Below are 23,612 nucleotides of genomic sequence, written 5' to 3'. Positions count from 1 at the left end.
AGCTCACACATATCCCTGGGAATCTAGAAGGCAACACACATGCCCTTGGCCATGTACATACTCAGGAAAGACCTGAGAAAGTGCTAAACCCTTAGCTCTCGTTAACCTTGAGGCTCTGTGCAAGAAAAGTGAAGGCTAATGTGGAGTAGTAAAATGCCAGCCTAACTGTTGAAGGCATACCCCAACATACAGAGCACCTTGGCAAAGATTAGAGCCTTACTGGTTACAGGTATTTAAGGAAATCATTGTCCAATTTATTAGCTGACTGTTTAGCTAATGGAACAGAGACTTCAGTGGCCACACATGAGAAAAAATATAGATTCTACAGTATTAGTTCAAGAGAATCACTAAACAAATACATAGCTACGGTGGGAGAAGATTCTGATTACAAATTGCTACATTATATTTTAAAAGTCCAGTTTTCAACAATAATTTGATATGCAAACAAATGAGAAAGTATGGCTCATACACAGGGGGGAAAAAACTATGTAAAAACTATGTATGAAACAGTGTAGAAACTGTCCTTGAGGAAGTCCAAACATTGGACTTACTAGACAAAGACTTTCAGTCAACAGTTTTAAATATGTACAAAGAACTAAAAAAAATCATATCTAAAGAACCAAAGGAAAGAGTGAGAACAATGTCTTACCAAATTAAAATATCAACAGAGAGACAGAAATTATATATATAATGAAAAAGAAAACTAAAATCCTGGAGTTGAAAGTATAATAATTGAAGTAAAAAATTCCCTAGAGGGCTCAAGAGCAAATCTGTGCATGCAGATGGATCATCCAATTTGAATATAAATCTATTGAGATGATCCAATCTGAGATCAGAAAGTAAAAAGAAAGAAGGAAAATGAAGAAAAAGCCTCAGTGACCTGAGAGACAATCAAACATAATAACATCTACATAACAGGAGTCAAAAGAGAGGAGGGAACAAAAGGGGCAGAAAGAAAGAATGAATCTTGAAAGCAGCAAGAGAGGTGACTCATCACTTCCAAAGGCTCTCAAATAAGATCAACAGCTGATTTCTCATCAGCAACCAGGGAGACCAGAAGGCAGTGATATGACATTCAAAGTGCTGAAAGGAAAGCCTGTCAACCAAGACTTCAGTATTCAGCAAAACCATCCATCAAAAATGAAGAAGAAATTATGACATTCCCAGATAAACAAGGACTGGAAAAATATGTCACTAGTACACCTGCTGTATAAGAAATATTAATAAGGGAGTCATTCAGGCTGTAATGAGAGTACATTAGATAATAACTCAAATCCATATGAAGAAATAAAACTACGTAGGTAAAAGTACACAACTAAAAACACAAAAAGCACAATAATGTATAAATTTATTTTTTGTATTTATTTTTCTCCTATATGATTTCAAGACAAGTACGTAAAGCAGTAATTAGAAATATCTGTTGGTATACACACAATGCATAAAAAATGTAATTTGGATGACAATAACAGCACAAAGGCGTTAAGGAGGGAATGGAGCTGCAGAAGAGCAAAGTGTTAGTACACTATTGAAATTATGTTGGTATTCATCTGAACAAGACTGTTACTGTTAAGATGTTAATTGTAATCAACAAGGTAATACTAATAACAGAAAAAAATGTAGTAAAGGCACAACAAAGAAATTAAAATGGTACACTAGGAAATACTAATTTAACACAAAAGAAGGCAAAAATTGAAAAGTAGAAAAACAAGAAGGGGATATCATATGGTGAAGACAAGTGTGTAAATGGAAGACAAAAATGCTACTTATCAGTAATTACATTAAATGTTAATGGTTAAATGCTTGAATTAAAAGGCAGAGACTGGCAGAATGGATTTTACAAAAACATGATCCAATTACATTCTGTCTGCAAGAGACACTTTACATTCAAAGACACGATAGTTTGAAAGTAAAAGAGTGCTAAAAGACATATACCATGTGCATAGCAACCGCAAGAGACCTAGATTGCCTATACTAGGATCCGACAAAAGAGTCTTTAAGACAAGAAAAAAACAAAAAAGTAGACTGAGACAAAAAGACTTTAAAAAAAAAAAAAAGAAAGAAGAACATTTTATGATGGTAAAAGGGTCACTACATTAAGAGGCTATAACAATTATAAACTTACATGTACCTAACAACAGAGCTTCAAAATACATGAAGCAAAACCTGACAGAATTGAAAAAATAAACAATTCAACAAATAATAGCTGGAGATTTTAATACCCTACTTTCATAATGGATAGAACTACTAGACAGAAGATCAATATGGGAAGAGCACACTTGAACACTCTATATCTGCTAGACCAAGAAGATGTCTACAAGAACTCAGGCCAACACCAGCAGCATACACATTCTTCTCAAGTACACATGGAAGGAACATTCTCTGGTAGAGACTATATGTTAGGTCACAAAACAAGTCTCAATACATTTTAAAGCTTAAAATACAAAGTATCTTCTATGACCAAAAAAGAATGAAACCAGAGATCAGGAAGAGAAAGAAATTAAAAAATATGTGGAAATGAAACAATACATTCTTTAAAAAACAAAAAGATCAAAGAATAACAAGGGAAATTAGAAAATATTTTGAGACAACTGAAAATGAACACATCACATATCAAAATTTATGAGATACAGCTAAAGCAGTGCTTGGAAATTTATAGCTGTAACACCTACATTAAAAAAGATCTCAAATCAATAACCTAACTGTATACCTTCAGGAACTAGAAAAATAAGTGTGAACTAAACCTAAAACTAGCAGAAGGAAGGAAATAATAAAGATTAGAGCAGAGAAATACAAAATAAAGAATAGAAAACAGAATCAACAGAACTGAAAGTTGGTTCTTTGAAAAGATCAACAGAATTGATGAACCTTTATGCAGACTGACCAAGAAAAAAGAAGAATCAAATTTACTACTGACCTTACAGAAATAAAAAGGACTATAAGAGAGTACTATAAACAGTTGTACACCAATAAATTAGATAACGTAGATGAAAAGGACAAATTCCTAGAAACATACAAACAAGTAAAACTGACTCAAAAAGAAACAAACTCTGAAGAGATCTATAAAAGGAGACTGAATCAGTAATTAAAAACCTCCAAAGAAGGAAAAGCTTAGAACCAGATAGCTTCACTGATGAATTCTACAAAACATTTAAGAAGAATTAACACAAATCCTTCTTTAAAATAGAGGGAGCATCATGGCGGACTGAGCTTTCCTGTAAACTCTTCTCCCAATAAGATACAACAAAAGGGACAGTCACAGACCAACAACGGATTCCTAGACAGAAAAAGGAAGATTGGAAAGATCCACACTGCCGCACATCTGAGAGTGGACACGGTGGGGCCCCCGGAGGAAGTGGGGAGCGGTAAGGAAAAATCGTCTCCCTCCCCATCAGATGAGCGATCTGGGTCTGTGCGGCTCCCAGAGAGGGGGGAGGGGCGGCTCTCTGCAGGGAAACTGTAGCTCTCTGGGCTCTCTCAGCCAGTGCGAAACTCCCACACAGAGAATTCAGAACTGCTATAGGGTACCATCAACATCTGAGCACCCCAGGAGAGTAGATAACAAGGGGAGAATGAGAAGCCCCCCATGCCAGGGACCCAGCAGGCAAAAGAGAGAGTGCCCCCCATATGCCCGACACTGCAGCTCAGCCGACCAGACCAGACAGAGCAGCCGGGCCGATCGCAGCAAGCAGCCAGGGCAGAGCACAGGGAGCTCAGATTACACAAGCCTTAACCCCCAGACAGTGGCAGCAGGTGGAAATTGCAACCGGATATTCCCAGGATGAGGAAAAACAAAGCGACTACAGGAACCACAATGCAAAGGTACATGAAATCAGCAGACCAGAAGGAAAATGACAAGCACCCAGGAACCAACCCTGAAGGCACAGAAATCCATAACCTAAATGACAGAGATTTCAAAATAGCTATCATAAAAAAACTCAATGAAATACAAGATAACAAAGACAATTCAATGAGATAAGGAGTTTCTTCTTCACAAAAACGATTGAAATCAAAGAAAAACCAATCAGTTCTGATGGAGATGAAGAACACAATGGAAAAGATAAAGGAGAATCTGGAATCTTTAAATAATACAGCTGACCATATGGAGGAAAGAATTAGCATTATAGAAGTTAGGAATACAGATATGCTCTAGATGGAGGAGAAGAGAGAACTAAGACTAAAAAGAAATGAAGAAAGTGTCCGGAAAATATCTGACTCTATTACGAAATATAACATAAGAATTATAGGTATTCCTGAGGGAGAAGAGAGAGAAAAAGGAACAGAGAGCCTATTCAAGGAAATAAAAGCTGAGAACTTCCCAAATCTCGGGAAGGAGCAGGAAATACCGGTAAGTGAAGCCAACAGGTCACCTAAATACGTCCACAGGCAAAGGCCCACTCCACAGCATACAGTGAGTGGTAAGGCTGGCTAAAGTCAATGACAAAGAAAGAATATTAAGGGCAGCTAGACAAAAACAAAAAATAATGTACAAAGGAACTCCCATAAGGCTCTCAGCATATTTCTCAACAGAAACTTTACAGGCTAGGAGAGACTGGAATGATATATTCAAAATACTGAAAGACAAAAACTTTCAGCTAAGAATACTCTATCCAGCAAAAATATCCTTCAAATATGATGGAGAAATAGTAACTTTCTCAGATAAACAAAAGCTAAGGGAGTTCATGGCCACGAGACCCCCAATACAAGAAATACTCAAGAAGGCCCTCAGGTCTGGAAAAAAAGAAGAGAAAAGGAATACAAAGCTTGGAGCAAGGAGAAAATAGGTAGACAAGATCAGATAAATAGTAGATCTTTACCAGAATAGGTTAACAACCCCTTAAACACCAAAATCAAAGGTCAAAGGAAGGAAATCACCAAAAATAAATATAACCTCATCACTGTAAACACACACCCACAACACATGATAGAATATGTTGTAACAAGAATAACTTAGAAGGGGAAGAGGAAAGAGACTGAATTGACTTAGTATAAGGAAATAGGAGGCCATCAGATAATGGACTATCTCATACACAAGACTTTTTACACAAACCTCAAGGTAACCACTAAACAAATAAAAGAAAATCACATATGATAAAGAGAAAACTAGAAGAGTCATAAGACAGAACAACCAAACTGAATTGGCAGTCTGAAACAAATGGGACAAGAAACAAAGGAAATGCAAAAGAACCAGAAAATAAGTGACAAAACAGCAACATTAAGCCCTCATAAATCAATAAGTACCCTAAATGTAAATGGATTGAACTCTCCAATCAAAAGATACAGAGTGGCAGCATGGATTAAAAAGCAAGACCCAATAATATGCTGCCTCCAGGAAACACATCTCAGCTCTAAAGACAAGCACAGGCTCAGAGTGAAAGGATGGAAGACAATACTCCAGGCTAATGGCAAACAAAAGAAAGCAAGTGTTGCATACTCATATCAGACAAAGTAGATTTCAAGATAAAACAGGTTGAGAAAGATAAAGAAGAGCAATATATAATGACAAAAGGGACACTCCACCAAGAAGACATATCAATTATAAATATATATGCACCCAACACAGTAGCACCAAAGTACATGAAGCAACTATTAACAAACCTAAAAGGAGATATTAACAACACAATAATAGGGGATCTTAATACCCCACTTACACCAATGGATAGATCATCCAGACAAAAAGTCAATAAAGAAATAGTGGACTTCAATGAAAAACTGGACGAGATGGACCTAACAGACATATACAGAGCACTCCAACCAAAAACAGCTGACTAAACATTCTTCTCAAGCATGCATGGAACATTGTCAAGGACAGACTATATCTTGGGAAACAAGGCAAACCTCTATAAATTTAAGAAGATTGAAATCATAACAAGCATCTTTTCAGACCATAATGCTATGAAACTGGAAATCAACTATGAGAAAAAAAACTGGGAAAGTGACAAAAATGTGGAGATTAAACAACATGCTACTGAACAACCAATGGATCATTGATGAAATTAAAGGAGAAATAAAAAAAATATATGGAAACAAATGAAAATATGCCATACCAAATTATATGGGATGCAGCAAAAGCAGTCCTGAGAGGGAAACTCACAGTGATACAAGCCCACCTTAACAAATAAGAAAAAGCCCAAATAAGCAACCTTAAATTACACCTAACAGAACTAGAAAAAGAACAAACAAAGCCCAAAGTCAGCAGAAGGAAAGAAATAATAAAGATCAGAGCAGAAATAAATGAAATTGAGACCAAAAAAACAGTAGAAAGGATTAATGAAACAAAGAGTTGGTTCTTTGGGAAGATAAACAAAATTGAAAAACCCTTAGCCAGACTTACTAAGAAAAAAAGAGAAAAGGCTCAAATAAATAAAATTAAAAATCAAAGAGGAGAAGTTACAACAGATACCATGGAAATATAAAGGATTATAAGAGAATACTATGAGAAATTATATGCCAACAAATTGGACAATCTAGAAGAAATGGATAAATTCTTAGGCTCATACAACCTCCCAAAACTGAACCAAGAAGAAAGGGAGAATCTGATAGACCAATCACAAGTAAAGACATTGAAATAGTAATCAAAAACCTCCCAAAAAATAAAAGTCCAGGACCAGATGGTTTCTCTGGTGAATTTTACCAAACATTCAAAGAAGATTTAATACCCATCCTTCTCAAACTATTCCAAAAAATAGAGGAAGATGGAACACTTCCTAACTCATTCTACGAGGCCAACATCACCCTGATACCAAAGCCAGAAAACGACAATACAAAGAAGGAAAATTACAGGTCAACATCACTGAGGAACATAGATGCAAAAATGCTCAACAAAATATTGGCAAACCGAATACAGCAATACATTAAAAAGATCATACACCATGATTAAGTGGGATTTATACCAGGCACGCAGGGATAGTTCAACATCCACAAATCAATCAATGTGATACACCACATCAACAAAACAAAGAATAAATACCACATGGTCATCTCAATAGATGCAGAGAAGGCATTTGACAAGACACAACATCCATTTATGATAAAAACTCTCAACAAAATGGGTATAGAAGGAAACTACCCCAACATAATAAAGGCTACTTATGACAAACCCACAGCCAACATCATACTCAACGGGGAAAGACTGAAAGCCATTCCTCTGAGAACAGGAAAAGACAAGGGTGCCCACTGTCGCCACTCTTCTTCAACATAGTACTGGAGGTTTTAGCCAGAGCAATTAACACAAGAAAAAGGAATAAAAGGAATCCAAATAGGCGACGAAGAAGTGACTCTCTCATTATTTGCAGATGACATTATTTTATATACAGAAAACCCTAAAGAATCTGTTGGAAAACTATTAGAAGTAATCAACAACTACAACAAAGTCGCAGGATACAAAATCAATCTACAAAAATCAGTTGCATTTCTGTAACCTAATAACGAACTAACAGAAAAAGAGCTCAAAAAGATAATAACATTTACAATTGCATCAAAAAGAATAAAATATCTAGGAGTAAATCTTACCAAGGAGGTGAAAGACCTATACAATGAAAACTACAAGACATTATTGAAAGAAATCGATGATGACATAAAGAAATGGAAAGACATCCCATGCACATGGATTGGAAGTATAAACATAGTAAAAATGTCCATACTTCCTAAAGAAATCCACAGATTCAATGCAATCCCGATCAGAATCCCGATGACATTCGTCACGGAAATAGAAAAAAAAAAATACTAAAATTCATATGGGGCAACAAAAGACGCCGAATAGCTAAAACAATCCTAAGAAAAAAGAAAAAAGCTGGAGGCATCACAATCCCTGATTTCAAAACATACTACAAAGCAACAGTAATCAAAACAGCATGGTACTGGTACAAAAACAGACACACAGATCAATGGAACAGAATTGAAAGCCCAGAAATAAAGCCACACATATATGGACAGCTAATTTTCGACAAAGGAGCTAAGAACATACAATGGAGAAAGGAAAGTCTCTTCAATAAATGGTGTTGGGAAAACTGGACAGCCACATGCAAAAGAATGAAAGTGGACCATGTGCTATCGCCATTCACAAAAATTTACTCAAAATGGATCAAAGACCTGAAGGTGAGACCTGAAACTATAAAACTCATAGAAGAAAATATAGGCAACACACTATTTGACATTGATCACAAAGGAATCTTTTTGGATGCCATGCCTACCCAGACTAGGGAAACTAAAGAAAAAATAAGCAAGTGGGACTTTATCAGATTAAAAAGCTTATACAAGACAAATGAAACCAGAATCAAAATGAACAGACAACCCACCAGCTGGGAGAAAATATTTGCAAAACATATATCTGACAAGGGGTTAATCTCCATAATACATAAAGAACTCACACAACTGAACAAAAAAAAACAAACATCATGATCAAAAAATGGGCAGCGGAAATGAACAGACACTTCTCTAAAGAAGATATACAGATGGCCAACAGGCACATGAAAAGATGTTCAACATCACTAATCATCAGGGAAATGCAAATCAAAACAACACTAAGATATCACCTCATGCCTGTTAGAACGGCTATAATCATCAAGACAAAAAACAACAAATGTTGGAGAAGATGTGGAGAAACAGGAACCCTCATACACAGCTGGTGGGAATGCAAACTGGTCCAGCCTCTATGGAAAACGGTATGGAGATTCCTCAAAAAATTAAAAATAGAAATACCCTATGGTCCAGCTATGCCACTACTGGGAATCTATCCAACAAACCTGAAGTCAACAATCCAAAGAGGCTTATGCACCCCTCTGTTCATTGTAGCATTATTCACTATAGCCAAGAAGTGGAAGCAACCCAAGTGTCCCTCGACTGATGACTGGATCAAGAAGATGTGGTATATATATACAATGGAATACTACTCAGCCATAAATAAAGACAAAATCGTCCCATTTGCAACAACATGGATGGACCTGGAGGGTATTATGTTAAGTGAAATAAGCCAGAAAGAGAAAGACAAACACCGTATGATCTCACTCATATGTGGAATATAAACCAACACATGGACAGAGAAAACTATTGTGGTTACCAGGGGCAATGGGGGTAGGGGGTGGGCACAAGGGGTGAAGGGAGACATGTACATGGTGATGGACAAACAAAAATGTACAACCCAAAATTTCACAATGTTATAAACTATTAAAACATCAATTAAAAAAAAAAAGGCAAGGACAAAAAAAAAAAAGAAAAAAAAAATAGAAGAGGGAATACTTCCTGATTCATTCTACAAGTTACTTTGAACCAAAGCCAAAGAAATCACAAGAAGACTAAAAATTAATATCTCTTATGAATATACATGCAAAACTCTTCAACAAAATACTAGCAAACTGAATCTAGCAGTATATTAAAATAATTATACACCAGGAAATTAAAGAGAAATATTGGAAAGAAGTAAAACTGTCTTTATTTGCAAAGGACATGATTGTATGTATTTAAAATACAAAAGAATCTACAAATAAGCTACTAGAATACATGAATTTAACAAAATGGCTAGATAAAAGATCAATATTAAAAAATCCATTGTATTTTAAAATAAACCAACAATAAACAACTAGAAAATGAAATCTAAAAAACAGTATTATTTAGGGGCCGGCTTGGTGGTGTAGTGGTTAAGTTCATGTGCTCCGCTTTGGCGGCCTGGGGTCCGCAGGTTTGGATCCTGGGTGCAGACCTACACACTGCTCATCAAGCCATGCTGTGGCAACGTCCCACATACAAAATAGAGGAAGACTGGCGCACATGTTAGCTTAGTGACAGTCTTCCTCAAGCAAAAAGAGGAAGATTGGCAACAGATGTTAGCTCAGTGACAATGTTCCTCACTAAAAACAAAAAAACAGTATTATTTAAAATATAAAAATAGATCAAATATGTAGGAATAAATCTAATGAAACATCTCAAAGACTTCACTCTGAAAAACCACCCAGCAGGATTTTCTGTAGAAACTGATGAAATTTCTACGAAAATGCAAAGGAACTAAATTAGCCAATAAATTTTTTGAAGAGGTAAAACTTTAAAGCCTTACACTACCACATTTCATGATTTACTGTAATGCAACAGTAACTATGACAGTGAAGTACCAGCAGAAATAAATAATTGGATCAAAGGAAGAGAATACATAGTCTAGATATAGACTCACATACGTATATGGTCACCTGATTGACAACAGAGGGCTTAGTGCAATTCAGTGGACAGAGGATGGTCTTTTCAACAAATGGTGCTAAAGGAACTGGATACCCATATGGAAATAGGAACCTTGACACTTCCCTTCTACCATACACAAAAGCAATTCCAGTGGATCAAGCTCAGATAATCAAGTACCTACTCACAACATAGGAGAGTATCTTCATGATCTTAAGTAGGGAAAGATCTTTCAAACATTATACACAAAGAACTACCATTAATGAAAACATTGATACTGAAATTTATTAAATTTAAGAACTTTGTTCATCAAAAGACATTACTAAAAAAATATAGTCAAGCTACAGAATCTAAAAACATTAGCAATATGTACCTCTGGAAAATGACTTGTATTGATAATACAGAAATAACTCCTAATCAATAAGAAAAAGCAAATAATCCAATTAAAACACAGACCTGAACAGATACTTTATATAAAAGGATATCCACATGGCCAAAACCCAGATAAGGGTGCTCAACATTAGTATTTATCACAGAAAAGCAAAGTATCAATTTCAATGAGAGACCACTAAAGAGCCACCAGAATGGCTAAAATCCAAAAGGCTGACAGTAGCAAGTGTTGGTGAGAATTTGGTACAGCCAGAATGCTAGTGGGAGTATAAATTGGTTCAACCACTTTAGAAAGCTACTTGTACTATATAGTAAAGCTGAACAAGTTTATTTTCTTTTATTCCATTTCTAGATATAATCAAGAGAAATAAAGATATATCAAGAGACATAAAGGAATGTTCACAGCAGCTTTATTCATAATAGTCCCAAACTGGAAAAATACAATGAAAAACTCACCAACAACGAATGAGCAAATAAATCATATAATGAAATACTGCTCAGCAGTAAAAAGAAAGTATCAAAACACACAGCAACGCTGATGATCTAAAAAATGTACATAGAAAGAAGAAAGATCTCCCTTTCCCCTGAAAAAGAGTATGCATTGTATGATTCCTTTTATATGATGTTCACAAATGAATTTATCCTTTTTTTTCTAACATGTGAGGTTAGAATAGTGGTTGCTTCTGCAGAGGGGGACAGTGGTTATTAGGTAGAAACTGGAAGGAAGAAAATTTCAGGAGTGATGGAAGTGCTCTCCATCTTTATCTGGGTGGTAAATTACATGTGTATACATATGTAAAAATCCACCCAGTTCAAACTTAAGAGTGCACTTTACTAGCATTAAAAAGGAAATAATAAACAAAAGGAAATAATAAACAAAAGGAAAAAAATAAAAGTGCAAGAGAAAAAATTTAACAAAATTTTATAGTTAATAATTTGGGAAGGTAGGAACATGTTGATTACATTATCCCTTTGTATCTTTCTATATTTTAAAAACTTCTCAAAACGCCACTAGTAAAAATGAAAGAACTTGGTCTAGCAGACAAAATACATCCAAAGACAAATGATGAAACAGGGAAAAATATCGGTCACACATGGCAGGAAAAAAAGGACAAATTCTTTAATTAAAAAGTCTTTAAAATTAGCAAAAAGAAAGACGACTGATTCACAAAAAAATAAATATGCCTTAAAAATATATGCAACTATGCACAATCTCAGCTCTCATATACTTCTAGAACAGGGATCACCATTCTGCCCTCCTGTCAGAAAAATTCTGGAGTCATCTTGACTCTTACCTCACTCCTTTCATGTCTTTCACATTCTGTTAGTACTTCCAGATTAAAAACAACACTGCTTTAATTACATGAATTTCGTCCTTGTGTTATATGTTAGAACTCATGACAAAACCAAACCCTTAAGGATAGCATCCAAGGACTTCTAGGGATACAGGCTTTTTGTCCGACCCCAAATTCATATGTTGAAGTCCTAACTCCCAGTACTTCACAATATAACTGTATTTGCAGACAGGGTCTTCATAGAGGTGATTAAGTGATAATGAGGTCATTAGGGTGGGCCCTAATCCAGTATGACTAGTATCCTTATAAGATGAAATCTGGACACAGATATGTACAGAGGGAAGATGAAGTGAAGACACAGGGAGAAGAGAGCCATCTACCTATAAGCCAAGGAAAGAGGCCTGGAACATTCTTCCCTCACAGCTCTCAGAAGCAATCTGTCCATACTTTCATTGCAGACTTTGAGCCTCCAGACCGTGAGAAAATAAATGTCTGTTGTTTAAGCCACCTAACACGTGGTACTTTATTATGGCAGCCCTAGCAAACTAATACACCTAGTCTGGTCCCAACATTTATTTCCATCTCTCTCTCTTATTATTCTCTAAGAAGTCCAAAGTGTAATAGGCAGAGTCTTACTGGACCTCGCATGCCTTGTTTAGTCCACTTCATGCTGTTCTCTCAAAATGCAGTAACCTCCCCATACTCTGCAACAACTAAAATCTCATCTGTTCTTCAGGACTGACTGACACGATCCTTTTCAACTGTCCACCTTTGATCAACTGAACCTATACCACCAATCTGTCCTTTCTTTGACAAATTTCTTTGACAAATCCTGATACAATTCAAATGATCAATTAATCAGCTAGTTCCTTTTATCATGACTTAATTATTCCCATGTGTGAGGAAGAAATCTTCACATTATTCCTAGTATCTCCTCCTTTGTATTATCTCCTCCAAGAGGACTGTACTTGCCCACAGGATGTTTAGTTCTTATGAGTGTACAGTCTGGAAGAGATAAGGTCTTGAAGATTAGGAGGCTAAATGACAGCCTATTAGAAGAAACACAAGACAGTGGGGAAGCCAGGAAAACTTCCTGCTGGAGGAGTCCTTCATTCACAAGAACAGGCCTATTTGTCACAGGTAGAACAAGTGTGCACAGGTTTCTAGGAAAGAAGATAATAATGGCATGGGCTCTACCTTGTAAGAAATGAGGTGGCGTTCTAAGAACAGAAATCCAAATTCTTTCAGTGGCCCCATTCTGTATACAGAGGGGATAATCTTTTATTCAGAACAGAGTTTAATGAGCAATCTGAACTAGAGAAGCTGAGGGCTTGGAACAGAGCCTATGAAATGAACCCAAGGTGGTTCCAGATCGTGAAGGTAATGATCTAACCACAGAGACAAATACATATCAGGTAATTTCCACCAATGTGTGAAGTGCAGATGGAGAGATAGGGGACTGTGTGGATTTAAAGGAGGAGGAGAAATTAGCCCAGAGGGAGACAAGGGGAAAGAAAACATCATTGTTTCCTGGATGAGGCAACCAAAGCTGACTCATGACAAGTCAAAAGTAAAGAGCCAGACCTCACACCCGTTAGAATGGCTACTATCAGAAAAACAGAAAATAGCCAAGTGTTGGCAAGGATCTGGAGAAACTGGAACCCTTGTGCATTGCTGGTGGGAATGTAAAATGGTGCAGCCACTGTCAAAAACAGTGTGGCAGTTCCTCAAAAAAATTAAACACAGAATTATCACATGATCCAGCGATGCCACTTCTGGATATATCCACACAAATTAAAGGCAAAGTCTTCAAGAGATATTTGTATACCTATGTTCATAGCAGCATTATTCACAATAGCCAAAAGGTGGAAGCAACCTAAGTGTCTGTCACCGGATGAATGAATAACTAAAATTGGTATATACACACAATGCAATATTAGTCAGCCTTAAAAAGGAAGGAAATTCTGATACATACAACATGGATTATGAACTCTGAGGACTTTATGCTAAGTGAAATAAGCCAGTCACAAAAAGACAACTACTACATGAATCTACTTATATGAGTAGCGAATTTCATAGAGAGAAAGTAGAATGGTGGTTGCCAGGGGTTGAAGGGAGGGAGGAATGGGGGATTATTTAATGGGTACAGAACTTTAGTTTTGCAAGATGAAAAGAGTTCTGGAGATTGGTTGCCCAACAATATGAATGTACTTAACACTACTGAACTGTACACATAAAAAATGGCTAAGATGGTAAATTTTATTTTATCTGCATTTTACCACAATTAAAAATAGAATGAAACAAAAAAAAAAAAGAAGAAGAGGGGCCAGCCTCTTCTTGGTATAGTGGTTGAGTTTGATGCACTTCGGCAGCAGGGGTTCGCAGGTTCGGATCCTGGGTGTAGACCTATACCACTCACCAAGCCATGCTGTGGCAGCGACTGACACACAAAATAGAGGAGGATTGGCATGGCTGTTAGCTCAGGACCAAAGAGCCAGGTGTAGTTGCATGGGCTACTGTAACAAAACACCATAGACTAGGTGGCTTAAAAAACAGAAATTTATTTCCTCACAGTTCTAGAGGCTGGAAGTCTGAGATGAGAGTGTCAGCATGGTTGGGTTCTAGCGAGGTTCTATTCCTCCCTTACAGATGGCCACCTTCTTGCTGTGACCTCACACGGCCTTTCCTCAGTGCCTGTGCATGGAAGGAGAGAGAGATTTCTCTCTCTCTCTTCCTCTTCTCATAAAGCCACCAATCCTATCAGATTAGGATCCCACCCTATGACTTCATTTAACCTTAATTACCTCCTAAAAGCTCTATCTCCAAATACAGTCACGTTGGGGGTTAGGGTTTCAACATATGAACATGCAGGGGACACAATTCATAGCACCAGGTAAACAGAATGAGGATGTGTTTCTAAAGATAAGTCTACAGAAGACAATGAGAATGTGATATGAGGCAGAGTCAGCTACAATAGGATATGTTTAAGAAACTAAATGAGGTTTGGTTTTGCTTTAGAATAAAGTCACATATTGAATTTTTTAATGTCATATTTCCCAATGAATGCTATTAAGAAAGAAAAATATCTGTATTGTTTAAGCTGTAACTATAGCACATGTCACTTCCCTGGAACATCCTGGCTGCTCTGCTCAATAAATAGTTGTTCAGAAAGTCAAAGCAGCAATAAAGTAAAAAGAAGAAATGGGAAGGGGTAATGCCTCCAAAGCGTGAAGGTCATCCTGAGAGACTGGTAACTGTACTGAATAGGAGGAGCCACTGCGGTGATTTACACATGGATGAGACATTTCTTCATTAGCATTTAGATGAACTACTCATGTGGAAGATGTGCTTGAGTAGGTGAAGAAAGAGGTGTGCAGATTAGCAAAGAAGCTATTCCAACAGTTCAGTCAAGAGGCCATGAGAGAGCAGCAGGAGGAATAAAGTAGAAGAGTGCATTTAAAATACATTAGGTTGAAACATAAAATTGCTGTTATCTTTGACCTACACAGATAGGAAAAGTAGTAAGACATGATTATAGACCAGATGTGGCAGGAGTTGAGAGAGAGAGCAAGAGGAGCCAAGGACATATCCCACTTTTGTGGCTTGGGTGTCTGGCTGAATGGGCTTGTATCACCTAATAGGGAAAGATGAGGAGGATTAGTTTGGGAAGGGCTATAAATGTTAACTTTTATTTTCAATCAGTTGAGCTGGAGATGTCTTTTAGATACCTACGAGAGATGTGGAGTCAACTATGTCCAATATGGTAGCCACTAGTCACATGTGACTAATTAAAACTTAAATTAAAAATTCAGTTCCTCGGTCACACTTCAAGTGCTCACCAGGCACATCTGGCCAGTGGCCACCATTTTGGACAGTACAGATATAGATCATTTCCATCATCACAACAAGTGCTACTGGTCAGGGTGGGCTGCAGAGCCACATTTTGGAGAACTAGCAAATACATCATTGTTAAAACTGGAGAGGGGATGAAATGAGTCACAAAGATTAGTAACAAGAATAGTGAGAAGGAATGCAAACTTGTGGATGAGACACATGAAAGGGCAAGAGAAAGAAGACGACTCTATGAAAGAAACAAGAGACAGGACAGTGGCAGAGGAAGGTGTCACAGACACCAACACAGAAGACTGTCCAGACGCAAAGAGTGGGGGCAGAGGCAGGCACTGCAGACAGGTCTAGTGAGGTAAGGACTAGGTAAGATCCACTGGATGTGACAGTAATTAGGTCACTGGTGAGTGCAGGTCACAGGCATATGAAGAGAGACACCAAGACCTCATGCAGTGGACTTAAGTGTGAACAGAAAGTGTGGTAACATTTGCCAGAGAATAGAACTTTAAACTGTCTGCTGAACAACTTGTTATGACAGGTACTTGAGAGAAATATTTACGGAGAGCTATTTTAAGGACATGAACACACAGGCCATTCATGTGAACCTCCAGTTAGTCTCAGTATTATCCCTGGATCCAGCAGGATGATCAGAAAAACGTTTACCTCAACTTCTGTTTTGTTACCTGAACAACTGAATTATCAAAAGCTCTGCTTTGGCAATATGCCCTCTACTTCCACTGAGGAAAAAGTGGGAACAACCACCTGCATTTATTTCAGGGTTGTTACTAGAAAGATTTGCACTATCACCTACATGAAGACCAACAAAGACATTTTTCCTGACTTCGAGGACTTTAGATTCCACGAAGAATGTTTGGTTTAAGCTTCTCATCAATGCAAATATTTAAACAAATACTGTCTGTCTGACTCTCTGCCATGGCTATCACAAATGTCAGGAAGAAATCTGCAGCTGCACTTTGGAAAATCTGTAACATTAGAGGACCTGCATCTATCCATGTGCCACCTCTGCTATGCTCTTCATTTGCTTTTGTGTATCTTCCCTGAATGATTCTGATCCATTTCTATTTCAACTTTTCCACGTAAAGGTATATGGTTCCTTAACCACCTCTAAAATCCAATATAAAAAAAGTGTTAATAAATAACTCACCTGACAAATGTTCATTTTCTGCTGCTCTTGGGAGAGTGTAGAGAAGTGTGAGGGATAAGCTGTGGGTAAGGAAAGAGGAATGGAGTCACGAGAGGGTCTGGTGAGCCTCCGTATTCACTTGCCTCAAAATCTCATCACACCAGCTGGGGAAAAGGCCTCTCTATGGAAAAATATTCTGTTGACCCTTGAGAAGGGGCAGGAAGCACCACATGGAGACAGCACTCCCTGAATATGTACATCTCTGATATGATCACGTGGCTGTAACCTTGCCGTTTTTCACTGTGACTGTAAATTATTTTCCTATTGATTTAAAAAATGTATGTCCCCCCGACTGATTAACAAAAAATTAAAACAGGATTAATATTAATATCCTATAATATTATTTACACCTTGTTAGAAAATCAACACAAACTCGGGGAAAAAAAAGGTAAGATGCTTAATGACAAAATATTTTAACATCTTTTTGTTCCAATTTGTTGCAATTTCTCAAAAAGACTTGATAAGACACTTCTAGTGACTTACCTGGGACAGAATGAACAGCACTGTGCTTTGCTCCTAGGTCTGTCCTAGGTGACCAGGGGGGACATACATCTCAGGCTCAATATTTTTACCGTTTCAAAAGAGTCAGAAATAGAAATCCCTTCGTATACTATCATTTTGTGATTCATTATGTTCAGAATAAAGGAAGCCTCTGCATATCTCTAGATGCCACATGTGATGGACATGGTGTGAGAGTGGCTCAGAAAGAGCCACTGTCTTTCTGAGAAAGTGAGAAGAATAAAGAAAATGGGGGCCTATTTCAGAAGGACTGAAGATAGAACTTCCTTAGCTCTGGTTGTGGCTTTTCCTGGGCAGCCTGACAGTCACCCATCCCTCTCAATCTCAGCTCACCACCTGCAAGCTGGTCCACAGTGTCCACTGTCACACAGTCTGTGATGGCTTCTGGATGTGGTGACATCAGCAAGTCTGGCTCTCTATGGGAACAGTGATTAAGAACTGCTTCTGGTGAAGCAAATAGGATCCACTCCTTTCTGAGTTCTTCTGTATCTGTTCTGAAGCTCTGGTGAGGGTAGTCCCTGTCAGATGGGCTGTTCTTCCAGGTGGGACTCCTGTCCCCAGGGCTCTGTCCTTCCTTCCACACAAGAGCTGCTTTGTTCCAGAGACATTGAGACTTAGACCTAGGAAACAAATCCATTTTAGTTGAAACTTTCATCGAGAGCAGTGTTTCTCAACTTCACTACTGACATTTTGGGCTGGATAATTCGTTATCATGGGGGGCTGTCCTGTGCAATTTGTAGGATGTCTAGCAGCAATTCTGGCCTCTACCCACCAGGTGCTAGTAGTGTTCCTCCTCACAGTTGTGACAACAAAAAACGTCTCCAGACATTTCCAGAAGTCCTCTGGGGAGCAGAATTACCCTGCCTGGGAACCACTTGGGTAGGGTTAACCTGATTCTCTTGGAATTCATTAGAAGCCGTCTATCCATTATTGTAGCCAACAGCCACATCCCACTATTGAGCACCTGAAATGTGGCTAGTGCTGTGTGTTGAAATAGCATTACAGTTAAATTGAGATAAACACAATATGTTCCTAAAATTAATTTCATGTGTTTCCTTTTAGTTTTTAATATGGCTAATAGAACATCCAAAATTATATATGTGACTCACTGTATCTTTTTATTGGACAGCACTGCACTAGAATATCAGACTGTGCCTTCTGAAGACAGAGACAGCCTGGACAGTGCAGGACGTGCCAGAAGCCTTAGTCTTACCCAGAGAAATCCCAGAATAAGTACACTTGTCACAGTGTACATGCCAGAAATCACAGAATAAGTACTCGTCACAGAGTGAAATTCTCTTCACACTGACTTTACAATCATAGTCCTGGGGATCTGGGGGCAAGTCACTCTGCTAGTGCTGTGAAGGCAGCAACACTGGGTTTGAGGTAGGCATGTTACTAGGAATAGCCTGAATTTGTGGGTAAAGCCTATCTGTATTTGCATCCTAGCTTCCTCACTTTTGTGACCTTGGGTCTGTAACTGCACTCCTCTGAGCCCATTTTCTTCTTATTTTTTAATGATATGGTTATACCTATAATTAGGGTGGTTGTGAGGATTAAACGAAATGCGAAATGAAAAGAACAAAGTGTCTTCCAAATAGGATTGGAGCAACATTACATGTTGGCTTATTAACTAGCACTTATTAGTGCTTATTAACTAGCTCTTGGCTAAATGCTTTACAGATGATGACTTATCTCTCTCTGAACAACGCCACGAAGCAGCTTTTACTAATATCTTTGTTTTCAAATAAAAAACCTGACTTATGCCCAAGTCACAGAGGCGGAATCTACCCAGTCCTTCTGGCCCCAAGTTCGGGCTCCACCGCAAACCCAACGCCGGGCGCGCTCCGCGGCAGCTTCACCGGCAGCGCTATAAACGCGCGTCCTCCTGCCGCCGGCAAGGGATCTTCCCGGGTCGGGGCAGCTGCTACCACCCGTGCGCCCACCCAGCGCCTTCCGCCCAAGACGAGCTCCACTGGCGTCCCGGGTCCCGCCCCCTCCCGCCCTCCCCGGTCTGCGTCCGGGCCTCGCTCTGGCACAGGCGGTAGGGGGCCAGCCTCGGGAGACGGGTCCCGGGGCTTCCTGTTCCCTTCTCTCAGGCACAAGCCCATCCCTCCATGCTGGCCCGCTAGCCGCGCAGAGCCCCCCAACCCCCAACCCCCTCACCTGAGGGGCGAAACCCACGCACTCTCAAGACCGGAGACGGCGGAAGCAGGAAAGCAGTTCTGCGCACATGCGCAGAAAACTCAGGCCATCCGTTCCCAGAATGCTGCACGATAACTCTTAACAGTCAAGACTACATTTCCGATAAAAAACAGCGATCGCTCGCAAATTGTGTGTGTGTGGGGGGCGGGGAAGAGTTAGGGAGTAATAAGATGTTATGAACAGTCTGTACTGATAACTGGAGCCCAGACTCGACGGAAGCTCAGAGGTTATGGGTTAAATTTTGACATAACAGCAAATACGTGTGGTCTTCCATCGGATCCTGGTTGGAGAAAACAAAAAGACATTTGGGAACAATTGGGGAAATTTGTATATGGATTGGATATTAGAAATATTAAGGGAAGTTATCATTACTTTTGTTGATTGTGATAACATTGGGATTATGTAGGTAATGTTTATTTTTTTTTAGAGACGCGTGTTAAGGTACTTAGCATTGTATTATATATTTGTAATTAAAAACAAGTTAGAAAAGGCAAATATAGCAAAATGTTAAGAATTTCTACCTCTAGAACATGGATATGCTCATTTTACTATTTTCTGCTTTTCTATGTGTTTGGAAATTTTGTAATATGAAGTTCATAAAGGGAAAATTTTGAACTGTCTTTTCAAAAGTATGCCTTTTAACTGAGAGCTGCCAAGAGAAATAAAGATATATGTGTCAAATGACAAAATTAAAACCATTTAGTAAAGAGTTTGATGTCCTTTATTCAAGGGAAAACAACCTATGGAATGGGAGAGTACAGTGCCTAACACAGTGGAGCACTCTTCTGAGGGATTTTGGGCCAGAATGAATTTTATAGAGTGTTAGAAGAGGGAACGTGGAAGAAGGGCATGATAGGTTAGGATTTCCTTGTAAGGCAGGTCTTATTTTCTAGGGTAAAGTAAGCTAGCCAAAGCTGAGTTGGAGGATTGTGGTTGGTGTATGTTAGTTTTCCTTGACAATCAGACATGTCCCATAAGTGCAGGCTGACTTAGGTTTAGATTTGTGACATGGGCCCCCATTTTGTGGGTCCTAATCTACAATTAACTTCATATGTAAACAGCTTTTGTGAATAAAATTGTAAAATGTAACAAATACTAGAAAATGGAGCCTATCATTAACATAAAGGGTTTTGACAAATGTGTCCACCATTATAGTATCATACAGAATAGTTTCACTGCCATAAAAAATCCTTTGTGCTCTGCCTGTTCATCCCTTCCTCTCCTCTAACCCCTGGGAACCCCTGATTTCTTACTGTCTCCATAGTTTTGCCTTTCTCAGAATGTTATTATAGTTCAAGTCATACAGTTTGTAACCTTTTCAGATTGGCTTCTTTGACTTAGTAATATGCATTTTAGGTTCCTCCAGCATGGCTTGATAGCTCATTTCTTTTTAGCACTGAATAATATTCTATTGTCTGGATGTACCACAGTTTATTTACCCATTCACCTACTGAAGGGCATCTTAATTATTTCCAGGTTTTGGAAATTATGAATAAAGCTGCTATAAAAATCCACGTGCAAGTTTTTGTGGGGACATAAGTTTTCAGTTCATTAGGGTAAATACCAAGGAGCTTGATTGCTGGATCATTTGGTGTAAGTATAGTTTTGTAAGAAATTGCCAAACTTTTCTAAAGTGGCTGAGCCATTTTGCATTCTCACCAGCAATGAAGGAGAGTTCCTGTTGCGGCATATCCTTGCCAGCATTTGATGTTGTCAGTGTTCTGGATTTTGGCCGTTATAATAGGTGTATAGTAGTATCTCATTGTTGTTTTAATTTGCAATTCCCTAATGACATATGATGTTGAGCATCTTTTCATATGCTTATTTGCCATCTGTATATCTTTTTTGGCGAGGTGTCTATTTGGATCTTTGCCCATTGTTTAATTGAGTTGTTTGTTTTCTTATTGTTTTGAGAGTTCTTTGTATATTTTGGATAACAGTGCTTTATCAGATACGTCTCTTACAAATATTTTCTCCTAGTCTGTGGCTTGTCTCCCCATCCTCTTGTCTTTTGCAGAGCAGAAGTTTTTAATTTGAATGAAGTCCAGCTTTTCAGTTATTTCTTTCATGGATCATGTCTTTGGTGTTATATCTAAAAAGTTATTGCCAATCCAAGATCATCTAGATTTTATCCTATGTTATCTTCTAGGAGTTTTCTAGTTTTTCACTTTACAATTAGGTTTATGATTTACTTCAAGTTAATATTTGCAAAGGATATAAGGTCCAGATACATTTTTTTTTTGCATGTGGCTATCTAGTTGTTCCAGCACTATTTATTGAAAAATCTGTCATTTCTCTATTGTGTTACCTTTGTTCCTTGGTTGAAGATCAGTTGACTGTATTTGTGTGGGTCTATTTCTGGGCTCTCTGTTCTGTTCCATTGATCCATTAGTCTATTCTTTCACCAATACCACACTGTCTTGATTACTGTAGCTTTATAGTAATTCTTTTTGTGTGTGTGTGAGGAAGATTAGCCCTGAGCTAACATCCGGTGCCAATCTTCCTCTTTTCTGCTGAGGAAGATTTGCCCTGGGCTAACATCCGTGCCCATCTTCCTCTACTTTATATGGGATGCCACCAGAGCATGGGTTGACAAGTGGTGCATTGGTCTGCACCCCGGATCCAAACCCGCGAACCCCAGTCTGCTGAAGCGGAGCATGGGAACTTAACTGCTATGCCACCAGGCTGGCCCTTATAGTAATTCTTGAAGTTGGGTAATGTCAGTCCTCTGACTTCGTTCTTTTGTTTCAATATTGTGTTGGCTAGTCTGGGTCTTTTGCCTCTCTATCTAAACTTTAGAATCAGTTTGTTTATATCCACAAAATAACTTGCTGCGATTTTGATTGGGATTGCATTGAATCTATAGATTGGAAAGAACTGACATCTTGGCAATATTGAGTCTTCCTATCCATAAACATGGAATACCTCTATATTTATTTACTTATTCTTTCATTTCTTTCATCAGTTTTGTAGTTTTCCTCATATAGATCCTGTACATATTTTGTTAGATTTAAGTTTTTCATTTTCTTGGGATGCTATTGTAAATAGTATTGTGTTTTTAATTTCAAATTCCACTTGTTTATTGCTGTTTTTTAGGAAAATGATTGGTATTTGTATATTAACCTTGTATCCTGCAACCTTGCTCATTGGTTCCAGTTTTTTTTTGTCGATTCTTCAGATTTTCTATGTAAGACAATCATATCATTTGTGAACAAAGATGGTTTTATTTCTTCCTTCCCAATCTGTATATGTTTTCTTTTCTTGTTTTATTGTATTAGTAAGACTTGATTAGTAAGACCAGTATGATGTTGAAAAGGAGTGGTGAGAGAGGACATCCTTGCCTTGTTCCTGATCTTAGTAGGAAAGCTTCTAGTTTATGCCATTAAGTATCATGTTAGCTGCAGGTTTTTTGTGGATGTTCTTTATTAAGTTGAGGAAGTCCCCCGCTTTTGTTCCTAGTTTGCTGAGAGTTTTTATCATGAATAGGTGTTGGATTTTGTCGAACGCTTTTTCTGCATCTATGGTTATAATCATGTGATTTTTCCTCTTTAGCCTGTTGATGTGATGGATTATATTACATTACATTGATTTTCAAATGTGGAACCAGCTTTGCATACTTGGGATAAACCCCACTTGGTTGTGCTGTATAATTCTTTTCATACATTATTTGATGCAGTTTGCTAACATTTTGTTGAGAATTTTGGCATCTTTATTAATGAGATGCATTAGTCTGTAGTCTTCTTTTCTTGTAATGTCTTTGTCTGGTTTTGGTATTAGGGCAACGCTGTCCTCATAGAATGAAAGGAAGTGTTCTCTCTGCTTCTATCTTCTGTCAGAGATTGTAGAGAATTGGTAATCTCTTCCTTAAATGTTTGGTGGGATTTACCAGTGAACTCATGTGGGTCTAGTGCTTTATGTTTTGGAAGGTTAGTAATTATAGATTTAATTTCTTTAATAGATATAAGGCTTTTCAGATTGTCTATTTCTTCTTG

At 38.0% G+C, this 23,612-nt stretch overlaps 1 protein-coding gene across 1 annotated transcript in view; it reads right to left on the bottom strand.

The window, feature by feature from the left end:
• Positions 1-19,658, bottom strand: part of ZNF510 (zinc finger protein 510) — a 30,555-nt gene extending 10,897 nt beyond the window's left edge. Inside the window, exons 1-3 of the mRNA XM_058565416.1 lie at positions 19,582-19,658; positions 17,749-18,035; positions 16,858-16,916 (exon numbers count right to left, since the gene is read on the bottom strand). Coding sequence (XP_058421399.1) covers positions 16,858-16,916; positions 17,749-17,815 — 126 coding nt within the window. The 5' untranslated portion in view covers positions 17,816-18,035; positions 19,582-19,658. The remainder of the gene's footprint in view (positions 1-16,857; positions 16,917-17,748; positions 18,036-19,581) is intronic.
• Positions 19,659-23,612: the final 3,954 nt, after the last annotated feature.

Source organism: Diceros bicornis, chromosome 22, assembly GCF_020826845.1.
Source record: "Diceros bicornis minor isolate mBicDic1 chromosome 22, mDicBic1.mat.cur, whole genome shotgun sequence".
In the NCBI taxonomy this organism is placed as follows: Eukaryota; Metazoa; Chordata; class Mammalia; order Perissodactyla; family Rhinocerotidae; genus Diceros; species Diceros bicornis.
Note: the sequence above shows the minus strand (reverse complement) of the source record. Positions and strands in the feature narration are given on the sequence as shown.